This window comes from Copadichromis virginalis, linkage group LG18, assembly GCF_057382275.1.
Source record: "Copadichromis virginalis isolate Kocher_CV1m ecotype Utaka linkage group LG18, C_Virginalis_male_GT1.1, whole genome shotgun sequence".
Lineage (NCBI taxonomy): Eukaryota > Metazoa > Chordata > Actinopteri > Cichliformes > Cichlidae > Copadichromis > Copadichromis virginalis.
Genome location: NC_140635.1, coordinates 24,786,129 through 24,810,841, shown reverse-complemented (window position 1 = coordinate 24,810,841; position 24,713 = coordinate 24,786,129). Strand labels below are relative to the sequence as shown.

At 40.6% G+C, this 24,713-nt stretch overlaps 1 protein-coding gene across 3 annotated transcripts; it reads right to left on the bottom strand.

Moving 5' to 3' along the window:
* Positions 1 to 163: 163 nt before the first annotated feature.
* Positions 164 to 22,971, bottom strand: crtc1a (CREB regulated transcription coactivator 1a). Of its 3 annotated transcripts, none has more exons than XM_085440065.1 (15): positions 22,821 to 22,971; positions 19,664 to 19,780; positions 18,073 to 18,198; positions 16,333 to 16,394; positions 15,826 to 15,920; positions 14,894 to 14,979; positions 14,768 to 14,808; positions 14,108 to 14,298; positions 13,817 to 13,962; positions 13,596 to 13,688; positions 10,729 to 10,827; positions 9,207 to 9,311; positions 6,551 to 6,634; positions 6,257 to 6,434; positions 164 to 5,500 (listed from the first exon to the last, which is right to left on the bottom strand). In XM_085440065.1, exons 1-15 carry the CDS (start codon positions 22,944 to 22,946, stop codon positions 5,295 to 5,297), a joined length of 1,755 nt encoding a protein of 584 aa, XP_085296191.1. In that variant the 5' UTR covers positions 22,947 to 22,971; the 3' UTR covers positions 164 to 5,294. The 3 variants fall into 3 exon arrangements, with proteins under 3 accessions (XP_085296191.1, XP_085296192.1, XP_085296193.1); XM_085440066.1 differs by having other exon boundaries at positions 10,729 to 10,824; XM_085440067.1 differs by lacking the exon at positions 9,207 to 9,311.
* Positions 22,972 to 24,713: the final 1,742 nt, after the last annotated feature.

Here is a 24,713-nt window from a genome sequence, read left to right as displayed (position 1 = left end):
GGGAGAGGCAGGGCAACTGAAGTCCTGGAGTGGGTGAGAAAGTCTAAGTTATGCCAGTTATGGGGGCTGCAAACACCATGAAACTACTGCTGCACGTCTTTGTTTTCTAGTACTTTTTGGAGTCAAGCTAATGAGAAAAAAACACAATACGAGAAATCAAGTGTCTTGGCTTATTCAGATATATTTATTTTCATCTCATTTACAAATAATAATGCAAAGATACAAAGACAGAAGCCTTCACACGAGAAAAATACATCAGGTACATTTTAAATGGAAAGCCCCGCCCCAAATCTATAACGTCGCTCACATTTACAGCCAACTTGGATTATTTTGGTCCAATTTTAACAGTTAAAATAGAAAACGCACAATTTGAAGAACAAGGTTTGGACCAGTTGCTTTTAAAGGGTTAGCTCAAAAAGAAAAAGTACAGACCTGCCAAGCTCTGCTGCAGAATGCTAGATTTGCATATTATACGAGCATAATGTTTCCTGTTGCTGCGAGTGCACTACAGAAACATAGTGCACCTCTTCACGGCAACAGGAACATAGTGCATTTGCAGTGTGTGGAATAGTTTCACTCAACTTAAAATACATTGTAGAACGTTTTAGCTGCCATTGTGTGAGTCTTGAACCAGCACTGGGCCGTCCTCGAAATGCACTCACAGGATTCATAGCTGTGGGCAACCCACTGAGTGACCTTACACTCTGTTTCATTTTCCTGATTCAGTTTGTGTTTTAACAGCTTGTGTCACAGAGCCACTATTAGTCTGACTGTACAGTATTTGTATGTGATTTTTCTTACTCGTGTTATTTCTCATCGTGTCCATGTTATGTCTCAGTGTTTTTTTTTTCACTACAAAATACGATTTCACCACAAATTTATAAAACAAAGGCGAAACTAAATGGTTAGTTTAAAGCAAAATACAATATGTCAAGATACTTTGAAATTCGGCATCATGCAGAAAATAGATTTCTCATCTAGTGGACAGGATATAGCAGTCATTTCTTTAAAGGGGACCTGTTATGCTCATTTCCAGCACCAAATTAAAAAAAACAAACAACTGCTGACTCTTCTAGAGTAGACGTGCAGGATTCACAGTACAGAATAACCCCCACGTATCTTATAGAGGGCCCTGGTGCAGCTTCTCAGGACATCTTTTGTTTATGCAACAGGCTGTTTTAGCTTTTTTCCCCTTAAACATACAGAAGGTTTGAACGAAAGGTGGGTGGAGTTCAGGCCTAGTAGTTGGTGCATTGTATTGTAAATTCACTTTGGACAAGTCACAAAAAAAAACAAGCAGGCATGCAGGCGTCTGCAAGGGCCTTCACGAAAGTAGCGTCACTGGGACCCAAGTGGCCCGAGTGACATAAAGTATAAGACCCACAGACACGTTTTAGAAATCAATTTCATAGTGACTTAATTGCCAAACAATCTCTAGGCGTATCCCACTGGGGCCTTTGATGAGCATACTAAGACTATCCACTCTCAGTGACATCATACAGAGCCAAGAGCAGAAAAAAACTAAGCATTTAGGACAGGCTTTGGATAAAGTAATTACTGTGGTCTTGTTTATTATTAGTGTCTCCCATTCTAAGAGCAAATATAACTGGAAGGAGATGCATAACAGGTGCCCCTTTAATTCATGTTGTAGAAATCAGTAATTGTGTCCAACCTAAACAATGACTTTGTAGGTAAATATGAAATAATTTGAACCATAATGGGATCATTTGAGGAAAAAAAGAGGATGTTTTATAAAAGTTTTAAATTTTTTCTCTTACTTATGGCTATCTTTTTTTTTTTTTTTTTTTACCTTTGGTTCAACTGTTGATTTTACTTTAAAAAGAAGGAGAAAAAAGATACAGTGCTGTAGACAAATCTGCTCTGAAGTAAAGACCAAAAGAATCTAAATAGTCTAATATGTAACAGGAAGTGGAATTCCTGCAGAATAAAAGTTTTTCAAGTAAATGAAAAGTGCTTCAAGGGCCTTGAAATGCATATGGACGAGGTCCAAACGAAATATCAGATAACTCTGAATTAATAAATAATAATATTGAAATAACTGTTCAACCTTACTGATTCACTGTTTAAACCACAAAATTGTTTAGCTAATCTACACTGCAAGTGGTTCTACATGCATGTAGTCTGTTTTTCCAGATACAGTATTTAACTCAGCTGAAACATTTTAAGGTGGAGGAAAACAAACGTTGCTCTGCTGTAAACTCTTGTCTCTGTAAACACTGGTGCGATACCAGAACGTTACTGCTTAAAAAGGTGGCAGTAACAGGCGACGCATCAGTCAGCGCTTATCTACATGAGCACAAAAAGTGTTTAAAAAAAAACACAATACAAAAAACAAACGGAAATAAAGAACCCACAAAAGATGTCAGGCTCACTATAAAGTCTGGAGGTCCAGCAGAGAATATAGAGCCACAATGACATATTGCAGCACAGTATTTCTCAGTGCATTTTCTTACTTTGACATCATATCACATAAAGCACGAAAAACATTGTTCCTACCATACAGAAATATACAAAGCTAGTCTATAGATTTACAATGACATAATCAAAACTGTGTGGGTGTTCCACGGGAAAAAAAGCGCATACTGGATATTGCGGTATAAAACACAGTATCAAACAACGGCTTCTACATGTGCATGAAAGGCTGATTACCACATATCTGATGCTTTTAGGCTTCACTTAGCAGTCACGTAGCCTATACACGATGCAGAATCAAAGAGAGACAAAAGACGAGTTTAGCAAACAAGGGGGGAAAAAAAAACGCTTGCTTAGACAAACAAAACCCACCTAACCCTTAAAAATAAAATAAAATAAATTGTTAAAAAACAAGCCATAAAGAGAAAACACTTAAGGAGATTCGTGCAGTCACAAAATTATTAAAATAGAAAAACAACCACCCCACTTTCCCACAGTGATAACTAGAACGCAGGATCACTGACCAACATGATGCATCTGAAATATTAGAGTTTTGTTGTTGTTTTTTAAAGGAAAAAGCTTAAAAATCTAATTTTAAGATTCAATCATAGTTTTGTGTTGCATGAAAATAAATATGCTGGCACAGGGTTCCTCGACACACATCGACAGACGCGATGTTTCAGGAACATAACAGCCGAATAGTGTCCTGGGAATGAATCTATATCTATTTTACATTTTATTCTACCTGCACTGAACTGCAATATTAATTCTGCAAAATACTTTTCAGGGACTGACTCATCCCATCTGGCACAGTATTACAATAACACTTACTGCAAATGTCCAATGCACTATTTTTGTAACTTGAACCGTGGTTTGTTTTTCTTTTTTTCTTTTTTTTTTTTGCTAATTAATAATTTATTACAAACGTCTTCGAGCATTGTTTCGTTTTCTTTATTCCGACATGATGCAGTCAGAGCTGCAGAGACACGACAGACACACCTGCGTGCAAAAAATGTAGGAAAGAAAAATGTGTAACAGTGTAACAAAATACTCACCGACTGAGTAACAACTCAGCTCTCTTCAATAGATTTTTTTATAGAAGTTTTCAAAAATAACTATAATTCAATTTGCTTTTTTCATTTGTCTTTTCTTTTTTCTTCGTCTTCTTTTTTTTTTTTTTTTTTACAAGAAGGCAAGTTTTATCAAAGACAGGACAGACAGGTCCAGTGCACATAACAGTCACGAGGGTAGGTGGGGACGGGGGGTTTGGTATATACACTCTGAGAAATCAGTGTTTTAAATAAATGCATAAAGTGCAATAATGAGACACGTTTCTGAATGAACTCAAAGGACCCATCTACTGAAACACGCACTGATTTCACAGAGGATTTTTAAAGCACGAAAGCATACGACTACGAGAGCGACCAGAGCGATACGGAACGAACTGATAAAGGGCACGGACAACACGAGCGCTACGAGAAAACGGATACATAGAGTCGCTGTAGTGCCAGGGAAACGAGCAAAGCAACACATAAAACTTAAAGCAGGATGTCATATCCGCTTTGGGGAAACAATATGTGTCCTTAAGGACATAAAGGCTAGTTATGAGAGGCAATGAGGATGACAGGATGGCAACAACATGGTTGTACAGATGTGACCTAAATACATTCTCTTTGTATCAACAATTCTGTTCTATTATAGAGGCAGTTCAATTGTCTGGAAAAATATACATATATATATATAGATATTTCAACTACGCTGAGGTCACATCTTTGGGAGTAATCCTGTGTGCCACGCTCAGTGTGCCTTTTCCCCCCACCATCTCTACACCTCACTAGTCTGAAAGAACGGAAACAGTTTCAAAAGTAACATGGCACGGTCGCCGTGCGTCCTCTAAGAATCCTGCACGCTGCCTTCCTGCGTATAAGGGTTCGATGTGTGTGTTTCATTTTACAGTCCCAAATCGATCGCTGTAGTTTTGCATAGATACCGTTACGCAAACTCTAATCACATTCTGTACATGTAAAATATAAAACAAAGCCTGTAAACATCTAGCTCGTATTCCTCATTTATCCGTTTAGGTGCGATAAATGAAGTTGAAAAATGATATGGTAGTGACGACACAACGGCGGATTACGTAGGCCAAACCACCTGTAAAAAATGACTCCATCCCTAAAATGCTTCTTTGTTTTTTTCCCCTCTTTCTTCCTCATCTACATAAGAGTCATCTTTGCATGAAAACCAAAATGTAGACGCTATTAAGGCAAAACAAGTATGCACAGTGATTTGTGATTTCATGCATAAACTGATGACCGCCACTGACTATGATAAAAATCAAAATTCACCATTCCCTAAAAATAAATGAGCTTGCAAAAGGGTGACTCATCGCCTCACCGGGGCTTCCATTACAGCTTGGGACAGAGGGAGGTTAAGCTCAACAGGTGTTTCCTCTGAGTCATCAAGCTACTCTATGTTAACAGCCGTGCGATCGCTATAGTGTGATTTATTACGGGTTTGCTCTACAGACATAGTTTAGTCAGTCATTGATGGAGAATTAGAGACCGGGCTGTTTATGCCCCCAAATTTTCATTAAGCTTCCTCGAATAAAAAACGGGTATATCATCTAAATCGCAACAGGATCCATCACAAAAGGTAGTGAGAGAACCATTAAAGGGAAGCTAGCAGCAGTCTTTAGAAACATTTTAAGAGCTCATTTGTGGGAGTCGATTGTGTTGGGTCGTGTGGAATTGATGCTCAGCCCAGATGAGGCCTTTGATCAGCCTGATTCTAGATACCTTCTCCTCAGAGACCCTCGGCTTTAGGTAGCAGAGTTCACACACCTGTTACACCCGCTACTTTTGTTACAGCCTGTCAAGGCGAAATGCATCCTCGGTGGCGGGATCGGTGAGGACCATGTCCGGGTCATTGAGCATGTGCAGGCCATCCAACGTCAGCGGGTCGATTTTCAGATCGTCCAGCGGGAACTGAGAGTCCACATCAAAGCTGACATCTGTGGGCAGGGAGCCAGACAGGTCCTTGGGCAGGCTGGGTGGAGACTCTCCACTCACTGTGGAAAGACAACAAGAAAAAAAAAATACTATTCATCTCACTGAGGTTTCTAAGGAAGAGAAGGAAGGCTAAAATTAGAGACAACTTCAATGAAAACAAAAGAATGCAGAGGAGTGTGGGTTATGATTTGATAACAACTTAAGGGGACAGCTTGGCATCATAATTACATATCTAAGTGAAGCTGATTATTAGGAGGGCTAATTTTTTAAAAACTAATAAAGGCAAACCTTAAGAGGATGGTTATCTTTGAATCTACATGCAGATAAGTGTTATACGTCTCTGCAGCATTTAACAATGTCAGAGCTAACATTCTAGTGATTGAATGACAGGTAACCCGCTACTTTCATACTGCTCAGACCATAAATAATCAAGTTGGACTTTCATTTTTTTTATCCTGTGATTTATGCCCGATTTAGACTTCTGTGGGAAATCTACGTCGTAACTTCCGTCATAACTGCAACCACCTTTTTTATCCTTGATGTGCAACTCGTGAGAAATGTAACAACACGTCGGGTTGCGGCAGCATGCAACGACTGAATGACAAAGTGCTGTTGCTTCCATCCATTATACAAATCCAGTAATCAACCAAATCATTGTGAAGCTTCTTCTGTTCAGTTACTGTCACAAGACCCACAAGAAAATGTGAATCACAAGCGTTCCTCCGCACTTGGATCTACCAGTTCTACACTTTAGAGTCTGGGTCTCTGCCTTAACAGGCCACTCGCTGCATGTCTTGAGAAGCCGTGTGAAGCACCTGTGAGAATGATGTTGGGGATGTTGCCATGGCTACTGTATCCAAGCTGCTGCGAGTCCTGAGGGTTGCAGTGGCCAGTCAAACCCATCATAAGAGCCTGGGAGTAATTGAGGGTGGAGTTCTGGTTGTACAGGCTGTCAGAGCTGATGGGGGTCTCCATCATGTTGAACTGCTCCAACTGGCAATCCCAAAAGAAAGAAATAATGCAACAAGTCCCTGAAGTAGGAGAAAGCTAAATGCAGGAAAAACATGCGAAGATGATTGGTTTCTATCTGACACGGACAGAGCCTGTACCTGCTGTGAGAGCGCACTGGCTTGAATGGAAGGCAGCTGCTGGTCGTAGAAGTCTGCAAACACGCTGCCCAGTATGGAGTTGTGCTGCAACAACAAACAAGCAGTGATCGGTTTATTATAGATGTAGGTCAAAATTACAAGTGCGCACCATCAATATGAGCATATATATGTATTGCATCAAGGCTTCAGACATAATACATTAAACAAAAAACACGGGATATACAAAACGAGACAGTCAAAGCAGCTAGAACACTGCAACATGTCACAACGTCTGGAAATGTGTGAGGTTTTTAATGTACAAATGCCCACCCAGTTTGCATATGCCAACACATTAAGTGTTTTTATGTGAATGATGCACCATCAGCGTATTTATTTTATCTTTTGTGTTTTAAAAAGAAAAAAATCTCGGAATTACAGCACCGTCTAGGCAATAAACTACCAGATGTTTTACTGGAATTTTACACATTTATCATGTAGTTTCACTGGTCTGACCCACTAACGATCAAAGTGGGCTGCATGTTTGACACCTCGGGTCTAGACAACCAGATACAAAGGCTTAGAATAATTAGGATTTTTTTATATGCCTCTATAAAATGCTTATAGCCGATTTTCTTTCATGAGGAGGCCTTCACAAGTCTTTGAGCATCTGCCATAACGTTTTGCACATTTGTGTGACATTACTGCAGCACAAACCTTTTCATTTTAATTGCACAAAAACGATTTAAAACCTGCAAAAAATAAAAGAAAAAAACAGTTGTAGTAATCTGCAGATATGTAAATAAATGTATTATATGATAAAATAAATAAATAAATGGCTTAATTAATCACACGAGGCAAAATCTTTCAATATCAGCTGCCGATATCTTACAGCTCTCTGTATACATAATACACTGAAATGCAAACCGGCCAAACACCCCAAATCGTCTACGTAAGGACAACAAAAGGAAAGCCTTACATGAAAAAGGAGCTTCCTCTCCTGCCTTCTGGCTTCCACGTTTTAATTAAGACAAACCAAACAGGATGTAATGTGCGTTAAAATTAAGGGAATCACTGAAAATGTAATCCCCTCTGTGGCTTTATTCTCCCCTCCACCGACTCATCCAGCGCAAGCTAATTCTCTTGAAAATCCTGATTTGTATGTCCTCATCGAATCAGCAGCAGGAATTCTCCCGTTTCATTGTGGCCTCTTAATGTATAAGTAATTGGATCATATTCTCAGTCTGTGCTCCACCTAGTTCTAAACCACATTATCTGTGTGCGCTGCACAACTCCCCACGGGGCAGAGCAGGTTAACAAGAGAACACAGACTGTTGGTTGTGGTTTGGCCCGTGGATAACCTCGGGACTACGAGTGAGCCACTTCAGCTCTGGAAAGGCCCGAGTTGGGAAAGCAAACATATAGAAATGCACACACAGCATGAATCAACTCTGTCACTCGCCACGTTCCTCTCTCTCTCCACATCTCAAACACACAAGGGCATGTTTAAAAGTCAGAAACTATAACTTCAATCTTTGGACCAGTAAAGGCTTACTAGATGGCACTTTTAAAGGTGTAATTCAAGACAGTATTTAAGAAAGAACACTTAGCAATAAGCGATTAAAAGATTATCAGCACTACCTTTTGCAAATCTTACATGCTTTTACTAAGTCTCACGCACATCACTGACAGCCCTAATCCATGTTTACCTTGGGTGTGTTCAGTTTATCTTAATGCACTACATTGCAAGCAAGGTTCAGTTTGCACAGCTTTTCCTGAAAAATCCTTTGAAGGGGATTAATACCTCCCTTGATGCTCACCCATTCCCCCCCATGCTGGTGCAAACCCACATTAAACACAGAGATCTGACAAACATGGGAAAGAACAAAACAAACTCCACTTCACAGTCTAATAAGCAAGACTGGGAGGGAAACGGTGGAGTTGCGATGCAAATACCACAAAAAGCAGCAGAGGAGGAGGAAGGTCAGGGACACGGCTACATCACAAAACACATCAATGACACTAAGAGACTGCTTAAAGAGACTGGTGGTCAGATCTGGGCAAAACAAGAGCTGCTCAGGGTTCACAGTTTGTCAATGCTTAATGTGATCATTCAGATCAGGAATAGAACTTTTTAATGCACATTTTCTATGTATATATTATTAACTTTAAGTACACACAGACAGCTTTCTCCCAGAGTATTTCCTTCACTGCGCGGTTTCACTTCCTCTTATGTCAAGCATGGAAAACACATCAGTGATTTATAAGGTTAATGATGCCGCTGTGCATGTCGGTAGACTCAGACTCAAAGAAACCCCAGGATTTCCTGCTATTGCTCGTTAAAATGTCAACTAATAGAGGCTGCACTGTGTTTTATCTACTTATTAGATACTAATAGATATTATTCTTTTTTGGCTTATAAAACACAGAAAGTAATCATGTGTAAATGCATAAATGATGACAATACAATTAACTTAAGGGGGGAAAATGCTTGTTTTGATGTTATGGGTCTTGCTGAAGGGCTCGCTTTTTATTTTATTTTTTTTTGCCCAGATCTGTATCAACAAGAAAAAGCTGCACGGAGTCCTACTCAGCAGAGATAACCACAGCACTACGATGCAAGGGACGGTGATGTTTATACAAAGCGAGCCGGCAGCTCGTTCAGTCCATACGCCCTTACTTGAGGCGAGCCTCCGGGTGAGAAGCCTTGATTGGAGACGGGAGAGGTTGGAGATTGATTGGCAGAGGATCCAACCCTACTGCGGTACTGTTGAAGGGACGAGGCCTGATACAAGAGGATACATTTGAGTTATTCACACTGGAGGCCGTCGTTTTGTTTCCCCCCCTCGTTCGTTGTGTGTAACTCTTCTCCTATTGAACAAGGAGCTTTGGTTAACCATGTCTGTGGTGTTTTTCTTGCAGGAGACTGGCGATCAGAGGAATATTGAACCTGTGCATACTTGTAGCTAATGCTGAAATGTAATTAGTATGATCACAATATGTGACGAGTGATGTGTAGATCTCACGTCAGTGGAGTAGTAGAAAAAAAAAAGAAAAGTGAAAGACTGAGTACTACAGGGGATTAATTAGTAAGAATATCGCTGGAAATTAAACCTGAGCAAGTGAATATTTTAAAAATAGTGACCAGGGAAAACCCACTCTGCTATCTCTTGTTCTGTCCTATCATCAGATGTTTTTTATACTGTCTAACAAAATAAAAAAAAAGTACTATAAAACCTTCCAAGTAAGCAATAGATACGCCATCAAGTAATTGAGATTTATCAAATGAGGCTGATAATGTTTAATCATTTACAAGTCAACGAGGCGTTCAAACCTTTAAACTCCTAAACTATTAAAAGATAAGTTACCAAAATAATGGTAGCATGAGATGAGAGCGATAAAAAGGAGTTCAAGGTCTGTGGATAGAGCTATAAACCGGTGACCTGGTCAGTGGCGTCGAGTAAACCTGTTTGAACTCGCCTGAAAATGAAAGAAGGTCATGTTTTCCTTGACATTACTTTGACTGTAAAATGATAAAAACATTTCCTTATTAACGGTTTAATAACAAGAATACAAGTCTAAGATCCAGATCCCAGCGAGCTTCCTCTGCGTTTTCCGTGACCTCACGCCGCACAGTCTTTTACGGAGATGAAGAGAATGTAGGCCACTTCATTTCTGCAGTAATCCAAACACATTCCCATCGCAACAGTAGAGCGAAGCAGCGAGAGCCTAGATCTGAAGGAGAAACAGCGCCTTACAGAAGCTTTCAGATTCACGGATGTTTTGCGAATCTCTTTGTGCATTTTTTTACATTCTGCTTTAGTGGTTTTTGGGGGGGACTTGAACTCTGCAGAGAAACAAAGAAATTCTGGGACTGCAAAATTATGGTTTTGTATCATAGTTAAAATAACAAAGAAAGAACAATTGCACTGTCACACACAGTCCTATTTTCACGTCGTTTTTTCCCCCCCCAAGCAAAACGTCTGTTACAAAACACACTCTTGGACAACTTCACGTCACAGCTGAACGTCTACGAGATCAGTTCTGATTACTTCGACGTGGCAGTGTGTTCGCGAAACCCCGAGCCCAACACGTTAACACCATCTGAAAACAGTTCTTTGGGAAAACTGGGAACCAGCCAAGGAGAACCAGTCATCACTGGGTTGTTGTTGCAACAAATCAGCGAGACACAGACTGCTCACCGCGTTCATGTCGATGGTCATGTTGGTTTGCGAGGACGCCTGGTTGTCTGACGGGGAGCAGGAGTTCACCGAGGACGGCAGCTGGACCAGACCCGCCTGCTGGAAAATAAGCAGTGGACTCATAAATAGATAACTAATCTTTAAGCACCACTGTATAATTTTAATGCTTGCTTATCACACACGCATTATATTCATATCTTATTTTATTACATCTTGGCAGATATGAAAACACATCAAAAGAAGAAAAAAAAAATCACATAAAAGGCTACAAGTTGCCTTTTATGTGACATTTTTAGGAGTTTAGATTTTAGAGTTTTATATGTTTTTGTTGAATTTTATTGTCAAAGATCATGCCAAAATGTAAAAAAAACACACACATAAACTTTCTAGTTAAAGGTGAAGAGTCTGACCTGACTATGCACAAGGACTGCTGCACTGACAATCTCCTGTGAAATGTCTTTTTTCCCAGACCCCGAGGCAGCAGGGATATGGTTTTACTTTTACCCCTCTAAGTAAATCATTGTGTATTTTTTGTCTAAATGTTATACTTGCGTCTCATCTGTTGTTCTGGGAGTTGAGACACACGAACAAAGATTTTAGCAAGTTAGCGAGATCTCCGCAGGTGTTTTGCAGTTGGCCTTGAGTTCTTTGTACCTTCTTCAGGACCGCGTGTATTCGCACTTGCTGTGATCCCAATAGCCCCACGTCATTATCTCCTCTGTTTATTTCATTGTGGACCGATGAACGCCTAGATTCTTGGAAATGTGTCTGTAGCTTTTAAGAGGTTTGTGCAAAAACCCAGCGAGAAAGCTTTTGTGACTGAGTCATAGTTATCACAAGAGAAAACTCTCTATGGCTTTCTTACTGAGAACAACCTCTACAACCCACACTTCTAGTCTCATCTTCATAATTGGAACACCTGAATCCAAACAGCTTTTGGAGAAGCAATTAGCAGGGATTCACTTTTTTTTTTTTTTACAGCCTCTCTGATAATAACTCAGTATGTTGAATAAAGACATGGAAAGCACAGTTGTTGGTGCGTTTTTATTTTTAGTCAACTGTGGCAAAAATGAAGATCTGCTCAAAAAGTAATCAAAGTAAATGAAATAAAAGCAGACGTGACAGGAATATCAAAGAGTTTGCGAAGTTTTCTTCCAACTAACTGGTAACTGAAATCATCATAGGTTTTATTATTTATTTGGAACCTTATTAAAAAAATATAGTTATAATAATTCATTTATGAACTGCTGCTCCTATAACTCTGGTGTGGTTATTCTCTAATTCCATCTCATTAAACATCTCAACAATATAGAGGTGACTGAATCACAGACGAGTAAACGTAAGTAAGTCAAAGTAAGTCGAATGTTCCCATGAGAGCCAAAACGCATCATCGTCATTAAATGCAGTTTATCTATTTTTCCCCTCATTTTTCATCTTACTCACTCATTCACAATCTGGATGCTATCAATCTAATTAAAAAGCAGCAGCAGCTGCAGATAAACATTAAGTCTGAGATCTTAAAGTCTGGCTAACATCAAAGTTTTGTAATATTCTTTTTTTTTTTTTTTTTAATGGGCTGTGGAAAAATGCATTTTCATTTCAGTTAAACATGAACGGCTTCATGATTACAGTTTGTTAGGACACGTGTTCAGTAACATTTAACATAAAGCTATAGTTTCAAATGATTTAGCGTTCATGTGATAAACAGAGATAAAATGTATGAACATTCTTAGAATGAAAAGAATGAAAACATTCATAAATCCAAAAATATTGGAAGAAGTTGGAAAGACTTGGAGATTGGGATTAGCTGTACTTGCATTAATAAACATAATCCCGAGATTGGAGGCTTAGGGAGCTGACAGACTGATGAAATGGAAAGCAGACCACAACGCCAGCGTCACAAACTGAAACACAGCAACAGGTTTGTAAAGGAATGGACTCGATCCTAATTTCCAGTGAAACTTCCTGAGGTCTATACCACAGCCACTGAAAATTCAGGACTCTGATTGGCTGAAAGACCCAGAATAACTTTTACTAAGTAAATTATTTCATCAATTCCAAAATTTAGACTTAACTTCAGATGATAATGACTCATTCTCTACTACTACCAATAACAAACATGATCAGACGCTTCTCTGTATGTTGTACATGACATGACAAGTTCGAGAGTGCGATTCGAGTGTGAATCCACTGCAGCTACTATAGTGGACCCAAGAAATATAATTCCTTATAAGGAAGAGTTTAAGGAACGGCTGCGGCAGAAAAGAGAAAACCGGAGAGGAAATGCAACCAAAACTGCGGAGAAAATGAAAAGATGTCCACAAACCACGGGTAAAAGCGAGGGAGTGAGAGAGAAAGTGAGTCAGTGCCAGGGGGAGGGGGCAGCGATATGCAACATCTGCACTGGCAGCATGTTGTGTAGGAGAGCACGTTGCTGAAAGTTTCCCATTATCTTTTCGGCTTCAAATAACTCTGACCTAAGGTGATAGACATTCTAAGAGGAAGTGACTAGCAGTGATTTGGCTTTAGCGGTGGGCAGAAAGCAAGTTAAACTACTCTCAACTCTGAGGTGATTGTTTGAAGTAACTAACAACAGGGCAGGGCGACCAACTGTCAGCTGTAAAGCGGCAGACAGTGGGCGAATTGCTTCATATGCAGATGGACTAACGCTCAGCGATCCTCTGGATGTTTAAAACGGGTAAATGAAAACAAAACGAGCCACACGTCCGAGTTAAACAACTGCTGTTGACTCATTCATTGATTTTTTTTGGCAAGTGGTCATAATACTATATAAAACTGGATGTTCGTACATATGAATGAGATGAAGTTTATTATGTTTTGAGCTGTGGCTTTGGATAGAAACTCACTTGCTGGTTTGGGTGTGTCTGGGACGACGGCTGCTGGCTGAAGAAGGCGTACTGGGACAGCTGCTGCTCCAGGTTCATGGCATTAATGGCTGCCTGTTGGGAGCACGGCACTTTATATGACAGAAACCTCAAAAAGCATTCATTTCAGTATTTGTAGCCTGCCTACAAATCATGACACTGTTTCTATGTCTATTAATGTACAACGCTTTCCTCTTGAGTACCTGGGAGAGAGTGAGAGGTGGAGTTGTTGGGGAGAGCTGCAGGTTCTGGTGCTGGTGGGAGTCTCCCGCGTTCAGGATGAGAGGAATCACACTATCCTGCCCGGCCTGGATTTCCATGGCTACTGTGGGTTGAGACGTGTTCACTCCTACCCAGCACAAGAAAACAGTTTCCTTAAAGACCCAACTTGGCACCAAACAAGTGGCAAATGCTGAAATCCAAGATCCTTCATATCCTGCACATAACTTTAAGATATGTCCAGAGAGAACAGAGGAGAGAGTGCTTATTACCACCTTGTGTGTTACCCAGAGCCTGCGTGCTGCTCTGGGAGCCGAACGAGGCGGCAGCTGGGTCGTCGTGGTCGAGCGGGGTGGGCAGCGGAGGAGGGAACTGGATGTTGGTCAGATCGGGAAGAGAGCCGCCAGTGTTGTGGGCTGCTGGTTTCATCGAAGCGGTCAGCTGCTGTTCTGGAGACGGGAAAATGCTGCAGAAAAACAGATGGGTGCCGTAAACTCTCCAGCGATGACATGCTCGATATACTCGGTGATGAAATAGCAGAACCGCCAACACCAGTAGCTTATTCAGATTACTTGGAAATGTCTCCCGAGGCAAACAAGTCCAGAGATATTTGGACTTCATGCATTTGGCCCAGGGTATTTTTGCAAATCTTTTGGCTCCACACTCTCATTCCTTTGGCAGTTGAGCGAGTCAAAATGAAAATGTTGAACTACAGTCAGATGCTTTCAGTTCAAAACTACGCTTTATTCACACCCATTCATCAGATTTGTGTACACACGTACCTAGCCGAAGCTTCCTTTCTGGATTTAAACACTATATCGTAACAGTGAGACCAACGTGCCCCCCAAAAATATTTACACTGAAACATAATTTCATTGTGTTACTCAGACTATAGAGGAAGGTATCCTTAGACAACCTAAGACATTAAAACTCACTGGATTCCAGGAACTTTGCAGGGCTTGGATCTTGAAATGTTCTAAAGTGGGAGAAAAAAAGACAACTAGTGTATCAGGAAGACCAGTGAGATACTCAAGTGAAAAACATTTTGTGTGAAGATTTACTTTTTTGCTGTCCCAGTTATGTTTCTGTCCATCTTCATCCACCTCTTGTTTAATTGCTTCAGACCCCGGTACAGTGAGTAGGAGGACTGGGGAGAGCAAGAGCGAGAGCGAGAGATGGAGAAATTAAAAAATAAATCTCCTCAATCTCTTGGATCTACAGATGTCCTGCCTGTTGAAGCTCATAATAACTGCCTTCATTTAATCAGATCAAGTGAGTAAGTGCAGTCGTTAATGTATGTAGCGTCAAGTTACAACATATATATACATGAATTTATATATATCCAAGCACTATTGCATTGTAAGGTACAAAATGATGACAAGGTACCCAGCAATTCCCTTTGAGTAAGCACTTGATGACAGTGGGAAGAAAAGGTTCCTTTAAAAAGAGGAAAAACAAAAACAAAAAAAGAAAGTAGACAAGAAGTGTGACATTAGTAAAAGAAAAAAGAATTCTGAATGCAAATAATGGGTAAAAGCACAAGCACTTCTCCAAGATGATACGTACAAATTCAACCAAAGTGCTTCTAAAATTGACATAATTCCCCTCACATGGCCATTAGGAGCGAAATTCACATGGTACTTGAATGCGCACCATCTGCACAGCAATCAATTTTCCTCCTCTTGCCTTCAAAGCCGCATTCAAACCCTTTCATCATACACTGGAGGGTGCTTCCACTGAGTCGTCAGGAGAAAGCAACAAAATACCACAAAAACTAAACAGGATCACAAAAAAAAACAAAAAAACAAATAACACTGAATTCTGCAGATAATGCAAAAAAACACTAATTTAAAAAGCACATATAGACTAATTCAAGGCAGAGTTAAAAGCTCATTTCATGCAGGGTGTCTGTATGAAGTGAGCTGACACACACCACACTAATGAACATGTCTCTTACACTACATGACGAGAACATCTTCGAAATCTTGTGTACCTCGTTTTGGCTGCAGCTCCTGTGATCCTCCAGTGAAGGAGGCCTGCTGGGCAGGAATTAGTGTGCACTGATGCAGTGCTGAGTCAGAGTTTGTCCTGCAGCACAAGAATTTTAAACTCACATAAGGCGATCTATAGACAAAATCTACCCGAATAGCACAAAAAAGTACATAGTGGGCAACTACAGCACTGCGCGACAACAACATCACATGCAGCAGTCAGTTATTTTTAAATGTTTAACACTAGAATAAGGACACTGGAATAGTTTTAAGTGTAAATATAAACATTTCAATAATTTTTCTCAATGGCAGAAACTGTGAAAGTCATTAAATATGTGACAATGCAGAAGGATTTCACAGTCAGAGTGTTAGCCTCTTGGGTCTTTCCACTCTGAATGTGTCTTGCGTTATTATCTGAACACGTTTCTTCATGACAGGTGAAAAAAAAATGCATTTAGTTGCAAGAAGGCCATGCCGAGACATTGTGTCATTATCAGAGACCGTCTTACCTCCTCCAACTAGTATCAGGTGGCGGCGAGAGATATACTGAGCCATATGGACAGCTGTCAATGTGACATCGCAGGTTAAGAAATAACAGCTGGAGAATAAAGCCTTGGCAGAATCAGTGTACTCTCTTCTGTGAATTCAAAAAATAAATAAATAAAAAAAGCACTGTGCTTGGTGATCTTCTACAATACAGGGTACACTTTCATTACCTACAGGCCGAAGTCTTTTGCAAAAATGCCCACAAAGAGTTTGATTAAGATCTAAAAATCTGAAATCAAGAAGCACTTCCGTTTCAAAAGCTAGCTGAATACAACAGCATTATTAATGAAAAGGTGTTAATAATTGCTTGTTCTGCACTGTGTATTTTCCAATAATGCTACCACGAAGGAGCATTTAAACACAAATGTATATTTTATGCATATATTAAGCTTTAAAAAACAATAATACAGTTTAAAGATTTGCATTGACTTCTGCTGGAGAATGATGAGAGCCCGCAGGTGGTTTCACTTATACTGTGTGATTAGTCCTGTTCTCAGAACTGTGTGGGTGTGTGCAGACTATGGTTTATTAACATCTCCACGATGCTAATGTTCAGCTGTTGACACCATGTTATTCCCAGCCAAACTCCTCCCACTGAATATTTATCATAATACATGAAATCTCTGTCTGTCTGTGCGTTGGTTTCTTTGTCCACCAACTCCTCCGAGAGCATTAGAAGATGAGCAACCAAACCTGTGCACACAAGTTCATCTTAGGCCCCGGAAGGTTCTTATCTATATCAGATACTGCGGCATCATCGCATTGCCTAGCAACCACCCAGCAACAGTTTGAAACGATCCATTTTTTTGCACTTATGCACCTTATAAAAGCACTGTATCGTTTGTATTTCACAACAGTAACATTTAATTTGTATTCGCAAAAGCTAAATTATGCATGACACATTATGATGGCATCGTGTTGCCCCGCAACCACCTAGCGACAGGCTAAAATGACCTGTTTTTAGGCTTCATGCACCTACAGCAGTTTATGAGACATCCCTATCGTTTTTCATTTCAAAGCTACTTCTCATTTGAATCCACAAAAAGCTGAAATATTCATGCCTAGTAAGCACCTAGGAATGGGTTAAACTGACCCATTTTTAGGATATTAACATGTTTGTTTGTTTTTTCTCAGTATGATTAAGTATATCAGGCTTCCAACAGCATGAACAGGCCAAAACAAATACTGTAGCATGGGGCATGCATTGGTAGGATAACATCTGTGTAAATTCCTAATAATCTGCAGAAATGCCACTCTACTGCTCCTAAAGAAAAATTTGACCGAGTGAAGTTTTGACCAAGCACTCTGATTTAAACTGAAGCTCAGAAACCAGATAAAAATGGTAATGGTAAATGGCCTGTATTTATATAGCGCTTTACTAGTCCCTAAGGACCCCAAAGCGCTTTACACATCCAGTCATCCACCCATTCACACACTGGTGATGGCAAGCTACATTGTAGCCACAGCCACCCTGGGGAGCACTGACAGAGGCGAGGCTGCCGGACACTGGCGCCACCGGGCCCTCTGACCACCACCAGTAGGCAACGGGTGAAGTGTCTTGCCCAAGGACACAACGACCGAGACTGTCCAAGCCGGGGCTCGAACCGGCAACCTTCCGATTACAAGGCAAACTCCCAACTCTTGAGCCACGATCGCCCCAACATTAAACAACACTTCACCCAACAGGCAGCATAAAAGGATATCTGTCGTCCGTGTTTGTCAACAGACAGGGGTTTCCGGTGGGGCGATGTGATGCGGTTCCGATCGCGGTAGACTCTTTCCACCAATCCGTGGTGTCGCGTCGACCTGTTCATGTCGAGCCCTGAATTCTGACAAATAAAGACAAGGAAAAAAATGGGTAATGAACTGGGCAAATTGCAAACATTACTTTTCAGCTCCTCACCGGCCTGCACTATTAGAGCTGAATGTGTAACAATAACAAGAGAGTTTTTGAGGTCATTAATCTACAAAAAGCACTGCGGCAGCCACGGTAGTCAGCACTTTACCTCAGTTACACTGCTCTTGGCCAGCAGAGAATAAACACTTCCTATGAGCATGTAGCACAGGAATGAAAGGTAAAGTGGTCCGGGGTGAAAAGGATGGGGGAAGACTGGAAAAAGAAAATCTGAAATGTGTGCATTATGTTCTACGCGTGTTCTTCAACTTGTTTGTTTGTTGTTTTTTTGAGGGTTGTCATTTCATTGGCAAAGAAAATTAAAACTACAAAACTGCATTACATTTTCCTTTTTTTTAAAGGTTGGTATCTTGTTCCATTTGTCTGAAGCTATTCCGTGGAAATTTCAAGGACAAGGGCTTTTTAGCCCACATGACAGATGTTTTCTGTCTTGCTGTGCAGCTTCAGTGCCTTTCAAGCAAGAGACTGTTTCCAGCACTGGCTGAGAGAATAAAACATGGAGAAGCTCTTCTTTCTCATATACACAGACTGACACACTAAGCAACGCAGCAGTCGCGTTGCAGATAGCACTGAACGCAATGATTTTTTCTTTTTTTATTTCCCCAAATAAAATGAAACCTATTATTCAGAACAAATTACACACAACCTCCTGACCCTTTTTCCCTTCAATTTCTAACATTCATTATTGTGCAATATCAGTTTTAAGGCTTTCACTGAAGACTGACATTTCTTTTATGTTTCTGTCGACAATTAATGCAAATCCTTTCCTGCCACCTTTGAAGCTGCTCCTGAAAACAATTTAAAGCAATAAAAAAACTTCTGCTTCTGTTCACGTTGTTGCCGAGTGCACTGAAGCCCAGCATGAAGCTGTCTCCCTGCACATAAAACACACAATTCAAATTTGGTGTGACAGACGTGGCTTCAAGAACGTTCTTATTACGCTGCGGCAGCAACATATAAACTTCAAAGTTATTGCAGGACTGTGTACACAGTGTTTATTGGACAGAGCCTGCGCCGAGCCATGCTACAACCGTATACAAACCTAATGTAGGCTGTGGCCTTGGATACTTACACTGCCTCTAAATAAAGTATTATTTTTGTTCATATACTGCTTACATAAGTGACTTACACAAAGTATGTGACTTCCTGTAGAAGAATATTTAGTCCAGGGAAAAAGAACCTCAGGATGTCTAAAAAAAGCGACCAGTCAATACTGCAGGATATTACTTACCCATAGAGATTGGGAAAAAATGGGGGTATTTATTTATTTATATCACACAATATATTTTTGCAGTTAAGGCCACAGCTTGAATTGACCTACACCAGGTATATTTTAGTTGTAAATGTGAAAGGCAAAGGAAAGATAAGCAATCCTGTACCTGAAAAGGCACGTCGATCGTGCTGTTTCCAATCTGATTGACGTTTGGCAAGGATCCTCCATAGTACTGCCCACGGTTCTGCCCCAGCTGCAAATATTTGGTCTTCTGCAACTGCAACTGCAAGAAGAACAACATCAGGTAAATCAGCAGGCATTTATGGGAAATTTAGAAAAGAAGTAAAAGAGTTTCTCGCTCGCATTAAGTCCACGCTCCAGTTACAGCGATGTAATAAATTAGCTATTAACACCCCACACGCCTAAAAACCAAGGACCAGGCCGTGATATTGTTAATAACGAGAGCTGAATATGATGTTCTGCTAGAACATTTTCTTTTTAAGTTGCATGATTGTTTCATTTACATTACAGGACTGTTTGCAGATTTTTCTTAAATTTTTTGAAGTGCTAAAAGTGAGATTTGTGGATTTTAGCAGTAAAGGAAGATCGAAGTGGTGGAAACTAAAAGCTGTTTAATTTAGTGACAAATTTTGTTGCAAGCTCTAACGTTTACAGCTAATTTAGTGTCAAATTTAACGGTTTCTTTTTTATTTAATGTGAATAGATTATATGAATGCCAAGGTGCAAGCAAAGCAGTATAGATATAATTCAGTATCACTGAATGTGCCTGTCTTCATTTCAGAAGAAAACCCTCCAAACTGTCACTCCAGTGTTTATTTCAAAACAGCCTCCTTTTCCATGTCCAATCAGAGAACCCATGACCAGTCAATTAAATTGTCTCATGCAAGCCCACTGCTTACTGTTGGCATGGCAGAAAATCTAATAATAACAATTACTATGCCTGCATCAGTGGTGTATTTTGATAAGCCTCCAACCTCAGAGTATACTTCTTTAGCTACATGAACGCAGTCTCTGATGCAACGGATTAGATACTGTAACAACAGAATATGAAGTCTGGGTCACTTTAATCACAAGAAGCCGTGTACGGAGAAAAGCACAAAAGAAAAATCAGAGTGAGAGTTGAGCATAAAGGGAGGCAACAGTGTGAAAGGGTGAAACTCTAAACCCGAGGCATCCTTCCAGCATGTCTAACTCTGGCTCAAACAAGAGCTACCTAATGTTTGTCTTTCCATTAATCACTGGAAAAGTGCATCCTTTCACCAGTTTCACTGCCCCATCTCGCAGTTTTGAAGAAAGCGATCCAGCTTCGCTCTGTTTAATGGGTTTGCTCATACTCCACCTCTCCACTGGGTTTTAATTATAGTCAGCTTGGAGGTTTTTGCATAATTTTACTGACAGCCAAAAACACACAAACGACTGATTGCATACTTAATGAAATCTAGATTAAAAAAAAAAACATAAGGCCACAGACCTCCACCAACCTGTCGAGACATATCGTCTACAAATATGGACCTATAATAATAAAGTCATAACTCTGATGCAACTTGTTCTATTAGTTTCCAGATAAGGACGTGTTTAAAGGTAAAGCATAGGGAGGCCATTTTTCTTAACATGTATTCCCAAACTGATGATTTTTGGTTATTTGGTTACACGTAACTATGTTGCATAAGTGTAATGTAAAATGTTACATTTAAGTTACCTGTTCAAATGAAATGTACTTGATTGGTATATATTCAGTTTATACCAAGCGATTTTTGTGCGTGCTCTCACTGGCCACTTCTTTAAGATACACCTCCTCAACTGCTTGTTTATGCAAATATCTAATCAGCCAGACACAATGCAGCAACTCAGTGCATTTATGCATGTAGACCTGTCAAGTCAAGATGCTTAAGTTCAAACCAAATGGAGAAGAAAGGTTATTTAAGAGATTTTGATCGTAGTATGGTTGTCAGGACCAAGTGAGCTGGTATTTCAGTATTTCAGAAACTGGGATTTTCTAAACACCTCTAGGGTTCATAGAGAATGGTCTGAAAAAGAGAAAACATCCAGTGAGCGGCAGTTTTCTGGGTGAAAACGCTTTGTTGATGTCAAAGGTCAGTGGAGAAAGGCGCGACTGGTTCTAGCTGATAGGAAGATACAATATCCCCGAAAAAAAGTTCATTAAAACCAAAGCATGCAGAAGAAGAAGAAGCAGAAGCATCTCTGAATGCACAACATCTTTGAATCTTGAAGCAGATAGGCTACAGCAGCAGAAGACCACACTAGGTGCCAGTCCTGTCAGCTAAGAACAGGAAACTGCAGTTAAAAAAAAAATCACACAGAGGATTTAAGGCACTTCTTAATGGGCCAACCCATCACTAGTGAGGTGTAGCTAACAAAGTGTCGGGTGAGCGCGTATTTCTAATAATTTTTTTTTTAAAGCAATGCACGTTTAGAAGTTTTGCACTGCAGTCTGCCATTGACGTGAGACTGTGAACCAGCATCCACGATATCTACTGTTACATGATACTTCTGCTTTTCTGATTCTAGAAAGACCTTTAAGTTGCTCTTTATCGTCTTCTGAGCAGACACAAACACACAGATTCAGAGAAACAGAGCTTAGATAGGATAGTGGCTGATGCTTGCAATGATGTTAAGTCCATCATATTTCCACTCAGTAGCGGTTTCCACTGAAGCCCTGCCTCCATAGGATTTATTCTGGAGGCCTGTGCTGTATGTGGCTTAAATTCCACATAATCTGCTGGCCTTCATCTTTGCCGTAAATGTCACTCATGTTGCAGTGCACACAGGCCTGAGGACCCGTCAGACAAGTTCACCGCGGTTTATATGCACAGAAACACACCTTAACATATATCCCTATATGCACCACGATTTTCTAATTCATTTTTTAAAATGTCAATCTCTACGTTCACGGATCATATCATATGCTTTAGGTTAATCGCTTCGTATCTAAGCCCACGAGATGAAGGGAAAATCGCGGTGCTGGACGCGCGCTGTCAAACACGGATGCACGCCCCTTTGCTTTACACTTGCGTGGGACAAAAATTGTAGCCAATAACTTTTAGGAAAGATGGTCCCCGCAGTACGCATCTACATTTGAGGACCGACACATCGTGTCGGCTCAGCTGGCCGTCCACCGACAGGAGAAAATCGGCCACAGCTGGCAGGAAGCGTCGTTTGTTATTGTTTACCTGTTCTGCGTGCAGCCGCGGCGCTACAAATGCCTATTTGACAGCTCGCTGAAAACAAACGGAGCGCAGACAGGAGGGAGGGAAGGAAAAGGCAGCAAACGGTGTCGTTACCCTCGCTGCTCGGGTTATGCTCAGGTCTTTCATCACTTCTTCAAACGCCGCCGTCTCCTCCGCCTGCTTCTGGTTATGTAAAGCGATTTTCTCGCTGAATTTCCGCGGATTGTTCGAAGTCGCCATGTTTCGCTCTTCTGCTCCGTTTTCCTTCAATGGTCAGCGTCAAGTAACACGGAGGGAGGACGCACAGCTTCCGGTTAGAGAGGCGGACACAACGCAGAGCGTAAAAACAGAATACCCCCCAAAAAAGGCAACGTTTACCTGCTTTTCCTTCATCCTGAATGAAAAGTCTTTAAACTTATTTTTTTAAAAGGTTTTTACAGTGTCGTGCAGGCCAAGTGGGCTTCACATATTTGAATTTACTGACCACAGGTGATACCTATAATCTACAGCTAAAACAGTCTGTGGACTGACTCTAACTAAAACAACAGGAGCCAGTGTGTGACTTATTACAGGAAGGCCACATGTGCAGGATCCCATGAAGCCTCTCCAGTGTGCTAATAAAGCGCTGCGTGATCCTGCTGACACTTATTAAACATGTTAGTGTGTGGGGAATGACGTCCGCACCGGGATCTGGGACTACCTAAATCAAATGCAGCCATTTTTAGTGTTAAAAGCTTCAAAGACCCTAAAACCGTCGTTACTAACCTGCCGAGGCAAGAAAGGGACGGCATGTGAGCCTAAAATCAACTTCCGGCCACCGTGTTTTTATCTCATTATCTGTTAAACCGTGCAGGCAGATAACCGAACAAACATTTACTTTTACTTGATTAAAACCAAACGGTTTACACATCTTTTATTATGAAATCTGCTGGTTTCCGGTGTACTCAGGGAAGAGAACGGCAAACTTGACGCTTCTCCCTAGGTAGGCTTTGCGTGGTCACGTCGCTGCGCGGGGGTGTTGTGGAGGCGCACCGCACATCTGGACTGCGGAACCCCCGCAAAAATACACTATTTAAGAAGACACGCATCATTGTGTGCGTGTCCCTTAATATTTCTGAGGACAGTGTAATCTACAGAATTAATAATAATAATAATAACAATAATAACAATAATAACAATAATAATAATAATAATAATAATATTATTATTATTATGTCATTACATTACATTCTCTCTCCACATTACATTTGTGGAGAGACAATTTGCAGTTTGGTTTGGCCTTAGTGTACATGACTTGCGCCTTGAGTGAGAATGTAGAAGTCTCTGAATCCCCCTGGGAGTGTCTCTCTCCTCCTAGTTTTCCCACTGAGCAGATACAAAAGCTGTATGGACTACACATTCGCTGAAGACAAACGAGTTTTTTGTGAAAAACAAATGTGGTATTTGTGCCATCGATGACAAACGAATCCGTCTGCAGGGGAAAGAGAAAAAGAAAAGGTCTTTGCGTGTCCGCACCTGTTTTTTGGCTGCATTGGGATTTTTAATTTCACCTGCACTGCTTCATCCCCCCTAACACCCCCCCCCCCCCCCCCCCAAAAAAAAACCCCTCTGATTTTAATTTATGACTCCGTGTGGAGCGCAGTGAAAATAGCTTACTTGCAGATTGAAGTTCGCACGAAACACAAAACATCTGGAGCATTTGTTTTGTTTTAAGGATAAACGCACCTAATTATTGTTTCTTGTTCTCAGACACTAAAGACACAGTGGAGCTGTTTCACCTGCCATTAAGTTGAGTGTAATTTGGTTGTAATGTAACCATGGTAACATAGGAAAAGAAGTGACTCCAGGGCAGGTGGAGGATAGGAGTCTGAACACAGGATTATTATTATTTATTTATTTTTATTGTTCAATAAGCCTCCAAGGGGCAAGAGGCTTTAAGTTGAGCCTGTATGTAATTCCCTTTTAAAACGGGGGGAAATGCATGTGGAGGATTTCTGTATCCAGCTG